The 16,598-nt window shown below is 39.0% G+C and overlaps 1 protein-coding gene across 4 annotated transcripts in view; it reads left to right on the top strand.

Annotated features, from left to right (window-relative positions):
• ksr2 (kinase suppressor of ras 2) overlaps positions 1 to 16,598 on the top strand; it is a 95,779-nt gene that overhangs the window by 30,824 nt on the left and 48,357 nt on the right. For all 4 annotated transcript variants that reach the window (XM_058636234.1, XM_058636235.1, XM_058636233.1 and 1 more), the window contains one exon: positions 13,234 to 13,406. In XM_058636234.1, coding sequence (XP_058492217.1) covers positions 13,234 to 13,406 — 173 coding nt within the window. The remainder of the gene's footprint in view (positions 1 to 13,233; positions 13,407 to 16,598) is intronic.

The following is a 16,598-nucleotide window of genomic DNA, read 5'->3' as shown; positions in this document are numbered from 1 at the left end:
TACATTTATAGCGGCGAGAGCGCATTTGCAGCAACAAGCACCTGATGTGCCCACTTTCAGTGCGGCAAGGCATTGTCTGCCTCACCTTGTGCCTTTTCACTGTGGTTCTATGTCTGATCAGCCAGACTGTGGAAAGTACAGGTGTATATAATAAATTATAAGATTTTGACTATAAATATGATCAAAATTATAGGAATAACACAGAAAACTAATTTATTAATGACTAATTTATTTATGGCTCCCCTGACCACACGTCTCTGCATTGGACATGAGCTAAAAAGTACATTGTACAAAGAGCACAGGTTTTTTTCAGACAAGTTTGGTTTTGATTGATCATTATATGCTATAAAAAAATTGTGGGAATTTGATGTTGTGAACACAGTCATGAGATATCAAGATGGTAGCAATCACATCTAGAATATTTTGGATTCATTTAATCCTTGTTTAGTGTGGTTGAATCAAACCCTGGTGTGTTTTCCCAGTATGGTTCATTTGAGTCGGTGTGAATGAAGCTTGCAAGTGATCTTGGAACTGGTTGATTATTTTGTCAAAGGTCAAAGGTGCTTTCACTAGAACCATTACAGCTACATCCTTGGTGTTCTCATCCACATATCCCAGTGGAAATGAGAATGCAGCTCCAACCCTCAGGTCCCAACTTCCTGCTCCTCAGTTGAACTAGCATCGTCAGCTGTTTCACAGCTGGTGATGATGCAAGCTAAAAGTTAAATGCACTATTTCACCTGTGGAGGAGGAGACCTTCTGCTGGCCTTCGGGGGGCGCTGCTAATCACCAGTGCCGCAGGGCAGATGGCCATTAACCTGCCATTGCTCCATTGTCCATTTGATATTTGTCTTTGTTAATGTGAACCAAACCACCTGAAAAATGACAGGTGTTTTAAACTTCCATCAGGTGTGGACCAACAAAGCTATGAGGTGTGAACACACCCTTACAGAGTGGAGATAAGTCATCCATCTTACCTGTGTCATATAGATATGAGCCAGATATTAACTTAATTTATCATGAAGGTATATTATAAGAAAATGCAAGCACTTAGTACACTTGGTACAAAACTAGACAGAGTTGATAAATAAATTTCTAAGCTAAACAAGAAATCAGGAAAAAGAGAATTTCTCATTTCTCCCATTTTGCCCAGAACCAGAAAGGTTAAAGAGAACTGATGTGGCTGATGTGAGGCCAATGCAACAGTTGGTTTTTTGATGTGATGACGGAAGCATCTACAGGTGCGCGCGTCTGAAAATGTAATCAAATCACTGCAAACCTTGCGTGACATGATTGATTGTGTCCATTATAAAATCAATTCAGAATTCTTTTTTAGAAGTGCGCGATCTGACTCACTTGATGTTTTTAAAATGTGCTTTGGTGTTCTCATATTTCCAACAGAGACAGTAATTTATTGATTTTCCTGTCAGTTTTTTTTCTTGTCAACAACATCAGCGTTACCTAATGATGCCATCCTTTCCCGGTGTTTACTAATTTGACTTTGAAATGTGGAACTCACATTCTACAGTCAATCAATCAACTGCTTCCCACTTGACTGAGCACACAGATACATTTGTTTTTGTAGACACTCATAGACAAAACATATCTCTAACCCAAGAACCAAGCCTTATGGACATTTCATAGTTTCTGTGTCATCATATTTAGATGTCTCCCAGCAGATCGCAGATCATGTCCCACAAATGTATGACTATGACGCTTCAACAGTGCATTTCCCAGGTAGAATAGTATGTTGGGAGTACCAGATTATGTAGACTTTCATTGTAGTCTACCTACCTACTTACCTGACTTCTTTTCCAACCATGTTGTTAGAAAAATTACTATGACAATGACAATTTTGAAAGAAACATTAAAAAAGTGTAACATTGGTAAACAATTTAAATAAATACTCAATTGATTATATATCCACGAGTGTTGCAACAGGCTAGACAATTCCTATATTTATATTTACTTTTAATCAGAGGATAAAAGCAGGTGGTCATGTCTGTCAGGGGAGGATATTGTACAGGTGTCTGTGTCATGAGAGGAAAGAGAATTGAGGGATATTTTTTTATCTGTCCACTTCTATAGCTCAGCAAGTGTAAATCAGTGTCCCCAGCATAAGTCATCATCTCTGGACAATTTCATTTTCCAGGGAGAAGCGGCAGCAATTTTGCTAATGTTGCAGCCTGTCTTCCCCTTCTCCCTGTCCTGTCTTTATTTCTCATCCCTCCACACACACGGACACACACACACACACACACACACACACACACTCCGTGCCCTTTTCAAAGCAGAGAGGCTCTTTGGGTTTAAGTGTCAATTAATAAATCTCCTTGTCTATGTTAATGATTAGTTACATGTGCGTGGAAAAGGCCAAGCGAGTTTTCCCTCTGTCACACCACCCCACTTGGCATGTCACAGTGGAAGTAGTGTATATGTTTCCACTTTCTCTTGTCTTACTCTCCCCCCACCAGTGGAAATGGTAATATCATACAGTAAATGCCACCTTATAAGACTTCCAAAGCTTTTAGAATGTTAAGCACTTTCTCATTGAATTGAATGTTTGCTAATAAATCACATGGCACCAAGGGTTGGCATGATTCACCCTCGGCTCCTCTCAGGATAATTCCACCATGCAACACTCAGGGGAAGCAAATTTACATCTATTCCATGACTAATTTAGCTGTTTGCTTTCACTGAGCAAGTGTACACATCATATATTTCTCTATCTCCTTCCTTTCCCCCTTCTTCTTTCTGTTTCCTTTTCTTTCTTCGCTAACCACACTCATTATGCATCTCTTTTGAGAACGTGTCAATGTTTTTTTTTTTTTTTACCATAGCATCTGTAACAGCTACCAATTAAGTAGAAAATACTTTTGTTATTGAGCTTCTTTTTTCACTGGTGTTGATTTTGAGGCAATTATGTGTTGCAAGAAATTCAGAGGTACAGTCTGTGATTTCAAATAAGTTAACCCCTGTGCAGGAATGAATCCTGTTATTGTTTTTTTTTTTTTTTTTAAATATAGATAAATGTTTAGGTATTCTAACCCATAGTGTTCATGTGGCACAGATCTGCACGGAGGTGCATCCATGGTCATTTGCTGTAGGAATAATACACAACTCCTTATATGGACATCCTGGGGGTGTGTTTTTTTTCATCCTATGTGTTGTTGTTGTTGTGTCAGAGTTATGATTCATTATACATCGCATTCTTAGCAGTGATATAAAGTAGCAATAATTGTGCAGACGTCACAAAATAGACAGTGTTTTTCTTTTCTTTTTGTTCATAAAAATGAGCCAAGTGAACTTTGCACTATGACATATTTCCAAATTTTACAAACTCAATCCGATTTGAATCATTTTGGGTTCATTTTATAGTTGGTAAAATATTTTTTTTTCATCAGATTGCGTAGATTGTGCTAAAAAAAAGGGATATAAGACACTCTATATTGCACATTCTTATACCCTCTGTATGTACTGTATGTTTTAACATAGCGATGGAAAAAAGCAGCCAAAATGCTCTGTGTTCTAAGGGTTAATGCAAGTTATGTAAGACCTCAAAATTAAGCAAGTCAGCAACATGTCTTGGTGAGACTTTCTGTAAGTATTCTAAAATTGCCTCAGTTTTAAATATAGTCATTCCACGTTCACATAAACCTGTACATTGCTGTAATGGTAGCACAATGGCCCTTGGCTTTAGGATTTATGACTTCATCTGATGATGAAGTTTACAAGCTCTGAGAAAAATCTTGCTCACAGGAATCAACTTGTTACTGAAGCATAAGTCTCAGTAGTTAGTAATAATGTAATAATAATAATTATTAGTTTAGTCGTGGTGGGAACATTCTTTGGCACCTGGACCAGTGAGATTTTAAATCCAAAAATAAAAGTATTATATAACTAAACTGTCTTGAAAATATGGGGCTTTTGATGAACAAGAAGCAAGAAATTAAATTCTGTTTTGGCATTGAGACTTAAACGTCACTTTACTGATCAACTTGGATACAATATACAGTTCAGTGGTTTTCTTTCTGGTGAGATTATAACTCAAAGTTTTTTTTTTTTAATTGACGGGTTATGTTAGAATTGGGATAAATCACTTGTTTGGGAGAGATTTGTCCAGTTTGGAATTGAACAGATTTGACAACCAATCAGAGACAATTCATTGAATTTAAGCATCTGTGTTAAGATTTGTTTTTCCGTAAAAAACACTAGAAAGCATCAGAGCAACTCCAAAACAAATAAGTGTAAAAAGAAAAAAGAAAAACTGCATTAACTTTAACAGTCTCTTTAGTGGGAGGAGTCATTTTTGGTGCAGCTTAGCTTTGTTTCATGGACATATCTGTGCCATGAAGATGCTTTATTACCTTTTGTTACAGAGAAAATAAATCACATCCAGCCAGCCACAATTATGTCCCTGGCTCCCCTGGCGATTCACTGAGATACAAATCTGTCACTGCCCAGGACACACGCATGCTGGTGTGTTGGACGTTCAATGCGTATTAATTGTACTTCACAGAATGAAGTGAAAGAATACATGGGTGTTTCGGCGGTGAGGGGGTGGGCAGAAAGCAATTGCATCCGTGTGTGTGTGTGTGTATCTTGGTTTTTGTGTGGACAAAAGCTCATCCATGTTAATCCGAGCTTTGTAGCCACTGCCACTAATGAGACCGCAGGTGAGAGGGCATGTCAACACCAGGCCCTTAAGACCCTTGTCCTCCATCCTTCTAGACGTCTATGAGCGCTCATGCTGCAGCCTTAGCCGGCAGCGGAGAAATTGGAGTCATGATTATGAATTTATATGAGTGTTTAAGAGTGGCAGTTAGCCCAAATGCCTCTGTTTCTTGTGGAAAATGCGATGGCTTTTTGTGATAATTTGTGAAGGAGTGTGAGCTGGTTCCTGCAGATAAGAGGATTTAAGATGGTCATAAGATGTTTCCCTTGAAAGTTGTGTGATTGTTTTCTAAGAAGGTGACATATAGGAGAGATTGCCAAGCTGCAGGAAAGACATAGCACGCAGTTAATTTTACAGATTTAATTATATGAATCCCATGTTTCCTTACAAAATCATGTCATTTCAGTTTGTCAAGCAGTAAAACAAAAACAATACATTAGTAGTTGAGTTAGAAAGCAATTGCCATGACCGAGACCAAGAAGTGAAAGAGGCCACATTGACCGCTGCCAACTGATTTATGAAACATCAGGCTCTTTTATTACCAGACAACCTGAAAGATATTGGCACCATTCATCATTTATTCAGACCGACAAGTGGGGGATGTGTTGTCAGTGTTTCGCTCTGATGTTCAAGTCAAGACCGATTTTATCTGTGCTTAGATGTCCACGACCCCTGTTCTTCTTTATTCCCCTCTGTTGTTTATTACTGTGCTTTTGCTCCTTACCTACCACATAACCAGCATGACTGCTGGCCACGCTGCTGTGTTTACCTCTGCAGCTGCTGCTTTAGGTTTGAGTTATTGTTTCATTTTGACTGAATAGAAAAAAGCAAATTATGGCTCAATTTGACACAAGAGAAAACACACACACACACAGTTATGAGACATACGACACGGCATAAAGAAAAGCTGTTGAGTTCAGTTCTGTTATAGAAAAAGTATCATTATCTCCATCTTTGTCCATCTTTCCCATACATGGTTTGTTCTGTGATGGAGCCCATATCAGGTTTTAATGTTCTCTTCTTCAGTCCAGTAAAGTTTTGTAGCTCCAGTGCAGAGTCTGAACACTTTTCCATTTTTCCATCATGAAAACTGTCATTCTGCACCTGGTGTATTGTACTAGATTAAAACTTCAGAGATGAATGGTCCTTTGTTCCTTTTCATCCCAAACAATTGAGCAGCAAATGAGATACGCGCAGACAGAATAGTTTATGGAGGCACAGAAGACGCAAGAAGGGTTTTTGAAATCCAGTTCCATCATGGCGAGCGTCCAAAAGTCAGATGCCAAAGAATTTTCGCCATCGATTGTCACAACTTTCTCTGGTTGTGGGCTTTCGCAGAGCATTTCGGGCACTGAATAATGCTGCTATCATCTTAAACTGAGCTATCAGTGCAGTACAGAATCTTTTGTGGATATATATATATGATGTCGGTTGAAATGACAAATTATCACCGGATGGTGCAGAGGACGGATGTATAGTTGTTGTTAATGACAGGAAACTAGGAAAGAATATGATACTAGCCTGAGAAGCTTGAACTCTCAGGAATCTTGTATTGATTCGGAACTCAATCATGTCAGTTAGGGGTGAGTTAGAGTTGTACAGAGAGGAAGGGTAGGGATATAATGATAATAATAATAATACTACATTTTTATTTATAGGCACCTTTCAGGACACTCCAGGTCTCTGTACAAAGTATAAAGACTGAAAATGGAGAGAGAATCAGAGTTTCTGTTGTCATGTGGTAAGTTGTTCCATAGGCGAGAGGCCAAGTGAGGAGCAGAATCGTGTATGTGATGTGATGTTTAACAGGGAGCCAGTGGAGTTGCTGGCGAACAGGAGTTCTATGGTTTATGGAGGGGGTTCTAGTGATGTTGCGTGCTGAGTTTTGGACCAGTCGTAATTTACGGAGGGATTTATCGAGTAGACATTAACGCCACCGAGACCATGGAGCTGATTTTGGACTACAGGAGTGACTTACAGCCACTACAAATCAATGGGGACTCCGTGGAGAGAGTTTCTGACTTCCAGTTTCTTGGCGACCACATTGAGGAGACCCTGATGTGGAGCACAAACAGCACAGCACTTATCAAGAAAGCACAGCAGAGACACCTGTGCTCACTCTGGGACTGCTTGGGGCTGTCTACCACTGCTCCATAGAGAGTGTGCTGACATCAATGTGTATTTTTTGTTGTATGCAATTTGAAAATAAGCACTCCAGAGTTTCATCATCACTGCCCAGAAAAGTATAGGCTGTCCTCTCCCCTCCTTAAGATCTGTACATCCCAGATGCTTTGAAAAATATATAGAAGGACCAACCCTCCACCCATGACATCACCTGTTTTTGTGAACTGCTGCCGGAAGATACCATTCAAGTACAAGAAGCACAAATTAGTTGGTGCCAGACTGGCTGGTCTTAACAACCATCCCTAAACCATCTTTAGGGATTCCACAGAATAGTCTGAAAAAGAGAAAATATCCAGTGAGCAGCAGTACTCTGCGAGAGAATACCTTGTTGATGTCAGGGTCAGAGGAGAATGACCAAACTGGTTTGAAATGATGGAGAAGCGACATTAACTCAAATGACCACAAATGTATCCACAACACGATCTCTGAAAGCACATGGATTAAGAAGCCCACACCGTCTGCCACTCATGCCACTTTATCATGTGTCCTTTGTACCTAATGAAGTGGCCAGTCAGTGTGGTTTAACAAGGACTAAAAGTGACACGTCTAACTGACAAGCACAGATACTTTCCTCCATCGCCATGACAACACTCTCTGTTTCCTCCACCCAAGCTCCCGATAGTCTCTCACTGCAGGTGTGCTTCCATTACACAGATTGATACCATGGAGCTTTGTGCATTCTGCAAAGAGCAGAATAAGTGTTACAGTCAGAGTAAGTGGTTCTTGCACCATGTGTGCAGCGTGTGGCGGCGACAGAGCTGATCTGTCTCACACAGCTCTGTTGTTTACTCAGGAGCATCTCTGCTGTGTTTGTCTTTAAAAAAAATCATGAAATAAGTACTTTTTTATACTGTACTACAGTGTAAATTCCAGTGAAATGAATGGAATTGAGGAACTGAAATGCTAGAGTGCTTTTACTTTGACACAGGAACAGGATGTAGTGTGTTTATCGCACATGAGACTGAGGTGAAAGGTCATTTTTGCTCTCTATTTGGCTGTGAGACGTGCAGCTCGCAGTAAAAATAGTGTGTGAGAATGTGTTTGATTATGTCCTTAACCACATAACCATGGCTTCTTTTGACAACAGTGTGTGGGGACATTTTTTTTTTTTATCTAGTCAGGCTGTGCAGCAAACGTACAAACGACACACATCCCTGAAAAGCTAAAGACGACATGTCACCTTCCGCCTTCCTGTCAACCTGTCACTCCTCTATCCCTGCTCCCTGGTTCCATTTGGCCTCACTTCTCATCTGGTCATTGACTCCCCCACCTCTTCTTTCTCTCTCATACTCTCTCACACAGGTGTGCTCTCTTTTTCCAGCCCTTTATTGTTTTACTCTATTTTTCCACCTTGGCTTGTCGTGCGGTTTCCTCCCAGCTGCACGATTTCCATCCCCACTGTGCCGCCCCCCTGCCCTCTCACAGCGAGCTGACACCCACCCGTATCCCAGTGAGAGACACTGACAGTTAAAGAGGAGATAACAAGAGAAGGAAGGAAGGAGAGATATTTTTTTTTTCTTTTTTCATCCTTGCGTTATTATCATCCGCACCATCACAACAGGTGACCCACAGGTGTCGTCATGATGAGACATCAACCCACGACCAGAACCAAGCTTGTGGGCACAGGCACACACCTACACACAGCGGGCTGCCAGACACGCCCTTGCTGTGTCCATGGCACACATGCATTAACAAACACGGTGTTATATTTAGTATTGACGTGTGCGGAAAAAGTGCGACAGTGTCTAGGTACAGGGGTTGTGAGACTCGTCAGGATCTGTGGTAAACAAACAACACAGGTTTTCTCAGCCATCATCGTGGTTTTGATAACGCAAATCTAGCGTTTGAAGGTTTGAAAATGCTATTAGTTTGATCATATTATGGATGATTGTACCCGTGAATAAACACATAATTCATTTAGATTAAGAATTGACTTAAAACACGTCATCAGATGAGACAAGACTTTGATTCAACTCCGGATTGATGTCACAGTCTTCTGAAGAACTTGATGAAAAGTGGTCAAGTGTTTTTCAGTCATTCTCTGTTGTAATCATTATTCTAGCCACCTTTATTTCATTTTCAACTTTATTAAAGCAGCAAAGAGCTGTGGCTGGCAGAGATATTACTCCATGTTCCCATTTGCATACAAAGTAACAGGGTGCTTTTATTGCCATATGGGTCTCAGCAGAGCTTTGTGCATAATTCTGAGGTGAAACGTCAAGGTATATGCAGATGGAATCCTGCAGGTAAATGACTCACCTTGATGGACACCAGTGTTAATTAGACAAGGCTTGAATGTTTTGTTTTATCACTGCATCACTGTTGAGTGGTGCCACTTAAATAGTGCTTGTAATTGAAAGGATGAACATATCATTTAGAAGGAATGTACATTAGGTCTCCTGCTCTCTACTTTGTCCTTGACAAATTACTAGTGTCTCCAGATGTGTGTGTGCGTGTGTGTGTAAAGGTGAATGTGTGAGCATGATAGATTACACTTTTCCTTGCTTTAATGTTGTTCAAGTGAAAACTCAAGAACAAACCTCAAGGAAATGTGTGTCTATGAAGAATTATGTCAAAAAAAAATTGGTACAATTGTCTAGGGATGCACCAAGATATATGTTTTGTCCTGCACCCAACTGCAGAGGTCATTTAGTCTCTTCTGTCAAGAAATTAACATAATATTTTGCATACTCATGTCGCAGCAGATATACATTTAATTCATTGTGCAAAATAGCCAACGATCATTAGTTAAAACAAACAAAGGACAAAGACAGACCTTGACTTCAGCTCCACCTCCTTTTTACAGACTTGGAGAAATCTGGCCTGTGACAGGAGACTCTATTCTAGTTCAAAATAGTCAAATATTAACATCGCAATGTAATGTGTGGTATTTCAGAGACCAAGAGATTCACCTCAGTCATGTATAAGTGCCTGTATCTGGTAGGAAGGGGTCAAGATAGAGAACATCAATCCCAAAGTATTTGTATTTAACAAATAAAAAATCTAACTTTACTGAAGAAAATTGAGAACATTTAAGAGAATGTGACATGAAAGAAGCAGGTAATGGCACATGGCACAGTAGAGGATTTTTGTCTTGGCGGGAAACACCTTTAGTGTTCCCTGTTTACCATTTTTGGGAGACCCGGGTCTGGTGGGTCTGGGATGAAAGACTAAAAATGAAAACACAAGTGGTTTCCATGTGTGAGAGACGCATCATGATATGCAGCCCCAGACGAGATCAAAGGGAAACTCAACTCTTCACACCCTCACTGATTTCTCTTGACATGTGAAGAGTCAATCACCTTTCTCTTCTTCTGTATGTCTGTTTCACTTTTTCCTTTAACTTTTCATAAGCCACAGAGAAAAAAAACCCACTCTGAATAGACACTTTCACTACTCTGGAGTTGACAGCACCCCATTCCCTCGACTGATACACGTTTTTAAATAACAAAATTGGGAATCCTCTCCCCTCTCTTTACATCCATTTCACTTTTCCCTCCCTGAACGTCTACAAGTCATTAGAGGAGAGGATGAAGGCACACATGCCGGGAGATGAATGGTTTAATTTAGAGTCAAATGGGATAAAGTGGGCTAATCGGAATAGCTGACAAAAGCTATAAGAGGGAGAAGTGATAACCTGCAGGCGGCTTCCTTATTGCAGGAGATGGGAGTGAAGAAGTGCTGGGTTGGTTTATGGGTCTAATTGCCTGAGTCAGTGACTGACATGGAGGAAAGATTCCTCTGGGTTTTAACATTTAATGATCATTACTCGCTCACAGCCTGAGTTTTTTTTTTTTTTAACTTAAAATGTCTATTTTTGATGAATATATTTTCATCCTTTTTTACTTGTCCCTCAAACCTTGTGACAAGGATCATATCTTTCCGTAGTTGCTGCAAACCACAGAAATGTGTGAGCTTACTTTTTTAACCGAATTTACACCACTTTGATGTTGTTTTAACTATTTGTGGGGCTTTGGGCAGATATAAGGAAATTAGGTTGATGATAACAAGTTCCTGGTCAGCAATGTGGCAAGGTTTAGGCAATGAGTATGCTGTGGTACTTTTGTTTTGTTTTGTTTTTGTTCATCCTCTGCATATTAACACTGGTGGATGCCCTCATAAAACCACAACACATCTTGCGATGTTTGATCTTGAACTATGTGCTGCTGCTTGGCAGATGTGTTGTCACCTAAGAAATGTTGTTATGATGCATATGAAACTATTTGTGGATTTGTGTCTCTAGGCCTGTTTTGGGTTTTCAAATCACTCTTTTGTCACTCCTAATTCTTTCTGCTTCTTTTTTTAGTCATCCTGTCTTTCTGGCCCAGTCTCCATATCGCTCTCTTTGACCTGTCTTTCCCTGTCTAGCCTGTCTAGTGCCTGCGCATCACTCAGACATAAGTTTACAAGTTCTTTTATAGACTTAATTCCAGACAAATATGTGGATTTTACAGAAAAATACACTAGTGATTGAGAAAACCTGCAAAAGTAGCATATGAAGATGCCATTTTTATATAGCAATCTTAATTTTAGCACAGTACATTCAGTAAAGTAGCATGTATAAAAGTCATACAAAAGGAAGTCCCCTTAACTTAAAACAAATTAAGATATACAAATTAGAAAAACAAACACCACAAGGATGAATTAAAATGTATTCCAGCTTAAGAGGTATTTAAAAAAAAAAAAAAAAAGTTAATTAAGCCTGAGAAAACCCTTGTCTCTTAACAGAGGTGCTGTAAAAGAAAAGCAAAAAGAAGTCACATACTTAATTTATAACATCCGTAAACATTTTACTGAAGACTTTATGGCCTTGATCACAATTTTCAGGTCTTTTTAAATACAGCATAATGTCCATTGTGTAAATGATGGTCCAATTCGGAGTCAAATAAAGGGTAAAAGGTATGGCTATGGTGTGATTAACAATAGATGTCCTCTAAGGTGACCTGCTGGTCTTGCATTACCATTAATACCCACACTGCACTTCTTGCCCAGTTCCAGCCTTTGATCCTAATATGGTCTCTTCTCACAAGATGGTGCTGGACAAACAGCTTTAAATTGGCAGTTCAGAAACTAATGGGAGACCGTGTGTTGGTTCAGTGATCTTCTTTTCCACACATCACGTGACTTATGTGATATGTATTTCTGTGTCTTGAAATAGTGGCTTGCATTTATTTTGCTCTTCTATCGCTTGTTTCTGCTACATCGCTGATTATACCCTTATGCTAAAAGACAGTTGATAACATCACGGCTTCACAGTACAGGCACCTGGTTTCAGACAGAAAATACAATAACCAATTAACTAAGCAGTTGAAATATTCCAAGCTGTAATGATCAGTGAGATATGTATCAATCAAATTACATATCTCATGTAATTATGAGCCAGAACAAGTGAGTAGGCTGTGACACTCATTCCATTGTTACTTCGGTGCCACTTGGGGTTCTGTGTACTTATTGGTGATTTTGTAGCGACACAGGTTTACTTTAACAAGTTGTGTGACAAGCTGACAAAGACAAATTGTACTTTCAAAGCTTAATTATCCAAAAAGCAATTCAGAAACAACAGGTCTCCCACAAATGACCCCAGGTTGGAAAAATAAAAGCCTGCAATTATGAGAAATTATTGGTGACATGAGATTTGACATGAACAACTAAAATTTTAATAATATGTTTAACATATTATTTGTAAGTAGCTGCCAAGAAGTAAGAATGTGACATTGATACAGCTATACCGTCTCCCTGGACTTAGACTAAATCTAAAAGCCAGTGTGAAGGACTTAGAAGAATCAATTTGTATAGGAAACTATATTTATAATTTTTTTGCTTTCATTAGTGTATAATTCCCTGAAAGTAAAAATGGTTATGCTTTCAACACCTTAGCTATTCATAGCTATAGGAAGCAAGTCCCTGACATCTTATAAAAGTCTTTGTTATAAAAGTGAAGATGGTAGATAGCTGCTGAGCCTTGGGATTCCAAAACCATTCAGAGACCTTTTACAGGGCCCCCATAGATTCAATGAGACATGCAGAGGTAAAAAGTTGCTATGAAATGTGCTCACAGCGAGCAGAAGAAGACACATAAACAATGGTTTTCGTGTGTAACTCTTGGCAAATCATGGACTCTAACTAGATTTACCAACAGCTAGTCTGCACCACCACCTCTGTTAAGAAATGGTTTCTCTATATTGACATAGTTCCTTCAGCCCGCTTTCAAACCAACTGTCTTCTCTGACCAGATGTGCACATCTGTATCTTTAAAAGAGTGTCCCTGAGTCCTGGCGTGAGGAGTTGACTCTCCTGTGCACAAAGCATATCATTAACCATTGTTGAGATTTGAGTTAATCACTTAAATGTTTTATTTTTTTTGTTTTCCACAGAGCCAAGAAAAAGACCAAGCCCTTGAACCTTAAGATCCACAGTAGTGTGGGCAGCTGCGAGAATCTGCCCACGCAGCGCTCACCACTCCACACTGAACGCTCCCTGCGATCCTTCTTTTTCCCCTCCTTCATTCCTTCCACACCTCCTGTCCATGCTGAAACACCCTCTGCAAGTAAGTGAACTTTTCTCTTTTTAATGAGCTCACACTCAAGCATTTATGAAATAAGATTTTTAATGCCTTTAATACACCCCTTGCATATTGAAATCCCCTCTGACGTGCGCTTATTTAGTACTCTGGCGATGTTTCACTTTGTGTATATCATTCTGCTCTCGTCAAGTCTATACTGCAGTGAAACTTGAGCTGAGGTCATATGATGTTGTAACCCTACATTTTGTTGTATCATCTCCTCAAAAACATGCAGCCAGACTGTAAGCCAAACATGAATGTGATATAATTCATGTTTGTTGTGCTTTCCACGTCTGGAACAGAGATATGCATAATGCAGATTGTGCACATTATCTTAAGAACTAAACAAAAAAATAAAAAGTTGAAGTCAATGAAGAACTATTACAATTTTGGACGTACATTTGCAATTGTGACCTCAGTAAATGCATTATTATTTATAATTTTGATCTCAGTAACACCTCCAAGGAATAGTCTTAAGAGTGTTGTGAATTCAGAAATGGCTGAATAGAATTTTGTGGTCAAAATTCAAAAGTCAAGGTCACAGCGCCCTCACAAAATGTGTATGCATTTGTGAATGCAATGTCTCAAGAATATCTTCACAGAATTTGTTCAAATTTAGTCCAAACGTTCACTTGGACTCGAAGTTACACTGAATAGAATTTGGTAGTGTGAAGTCAAAAATCACTGTGATCTCAGACCCTTAATTTCCCTTCTGAATGCGTTATTTTAGACTCACAAATCTGCTGTTTACTTTTTTGCTTTAAAAGGTCAAGACAACATTCAATTCATTTTAAACATACAGTATGTTATTTCTGCAGCTAGAGGTCTCTCAATCAAACAGAAGACCTAGTTTGATGACACATGTGAAGCAGCGAACAGGAATGTGTAGTCATTACCTGTTTCTGACATCTGCAGTAAAATGTTCAACCCAAAGACAATACACTGGCTAACTAATAATATTTGCCATCCTTCCTCGTGCACTAATTGATATGCCAGGGCTAATATAGATATTTTAATTAACAAATGAAAGTGATTTTAAAGTAAAGAGTCAAACCAAACAAAGCTAAGCTAAGATATAAACAGACAAGATCAGACAAAATACAATATATACACTTTGCATTAAAGAAATGAATACACAATTTCTTAAATAAAGTGATGCCCCCACGTATCGTATCATGAGGTACCCTGTGATTCCCACCCCCGCTGTGTAATACACAGAGAGTTGAAGGTTAGTGTGTAGGAGAAAACTTGCACACTGTGCAAGTTGTTAACCTGTTATTTTGCTGTCACCTCGGGGGTTGGTGTGACACTTTTAAGACATCTGATGATTGTTGTGTGGCATATGCAACTAATAAAACCCTGGAATACAATGAGTCACTTAGTCAGGGAGAGAAATTAATAAATAAAGAAGGCTTCATCTCTGCTGAGAGATGGTGAAAAAGTATTCTGTTGGTTCTCTGTATCACGGCCATCTTTTATAACTCTGTGTATTGTATTTTTCTAATTATTCTAATCTAATCTAATCTGTTCACACTGCATCCCTTTTCATTCATCTGCCCAATTCCCTAATTCACAGCCTATATGAAACCGAGAAGGCAGCTAAACTGTAACTCCTGTAAAGGTCAAATGCTGTTGCATAAACATTTCTGACTTAAATGCTCTTCTTTTGATTTGAAATAATCAAATACATTTAAAATTCAAGTTCACAAGGTCACTTTCTTTGTATTCATTTGATTCCCAATCAAGATATACTGGAAAATAAAACAATTGTGGATTGCAAATTCATACAATTTTAAGTTTATACAATTCATTGCAGTAAGAACCCCCAATTTAAGTACCCTACTCAAAAAATGCAGTTTATAATGTTTAGTGCAGGATTGTTATATAATTATATCTTTAAGTCAAAGTCAGCTATATGAATCTGGGCAAAACAAGTGTAGACAGACACTGCAGTCACTTTTGATGCTTGATATCTGGGAGACAAATAGGCCACTCATCATTCTTACCGCCATAATTACTTTTATTAAAATTTACTTAACATACAACTCGGCAACAAATGAACAATCAGCTGGTGCCATAATGACCGGAGGTTGTGTGTCGCTGCACACTGGCAGCCTCATTGACTGATGCATGATGAGCGTAGTCCAGAAGCCATCAGTCTTAGGAGGAGATGGGGAAAGGCAGACATAATATGAAGTAATGGAGGTCGTGTCAAGGAAAGGAGTGATGTATGGGAGTCACTTATCGTGGTGAATAGCTGTAGACCTTGAAGAACATGAAGATGGGACAAAGCAGTGCATATTTGTTAGTAGGGGCATGACATGGAATAATCAAACTGAGATAAGGGCATGCATTACTTTTAAAAATACGGACATTGAGTCGAAAAATGAACCCTGTGGATATAAATTCGCTGGCTTAGTCTCACTATGTAATGCATGCACATATATTAAGAGAGGGGTGCAACTGCGATTTGGTTCAAACCACAATAGATAAGCTTTTCTATACCACATACTCTTTAGAAAGGGATTTAAAGTGTGATTAAGAGCTTCATTAATGATCACTAAATCATTTCCTAATGCTTTATTGATTATTTTAAAGCACATAAGAACCCCAGCCCAAGACCTCTCAACACTGTGACACATTGAACAGTTTGAGCTCTGATTATGTGGAAAATGTAATTGAAAATATGAAAACTTAGTACCATATTTTTTTTAAGTACTTTGACATTTACAATTTAAGACCTAGCACATTGTTGTAACTTTTATGACGGGGTGGGAAACCTTTTTTTCTGCAGGGCCATTTCAATTTTTACAACACCGTGTGAGGGTCTTACTCAATTATTAAACACATACATCACACTAACCTCTCAGAATCAGTTTTGACTGAAGCTGTATATCTTTGGTGTGGTGTCTGGTGTCACATTATATTGATGCTTGTTGCACTTGCAATTGGTTTTTACAGTTTTGGGCCAGGCAGTGTTGATAGGAACAGGCAGTTTCTAAAATAGCTCACTTCAGTTCTCAAACAGGGATGCACACTTCAATACATCTTTCCCCAGAATATCCTCAATGCTTGAAACAAGGGGGGGTTGTTGCTGTAGCTTTCAGCTTGTTGTTGCTTTCCAGCTCAATGAGTTTGTGTTGCGGGTAGTCAGGCTCATCGCACTAAACAGCCTCA

Source organism: Solea solea, chromosome 8, assembly GCF_958295425.1.
Source record: "Solea solea chromosome 8, fSolSol10.1, whole genome shotgun sequence".
Taxonomy (NCBI): domain Eukaryota; kingdom Metazoa; phylum Chordata; class Actinopteri; order Pleuronectiformes; family Soleidae; genus Solea; species Solea solea.
The sequence above is the reverse complement of the archived record's forward strand: the minus strand, read 5'-3'. Positions and strand labels throughout refer to the sequence as shown.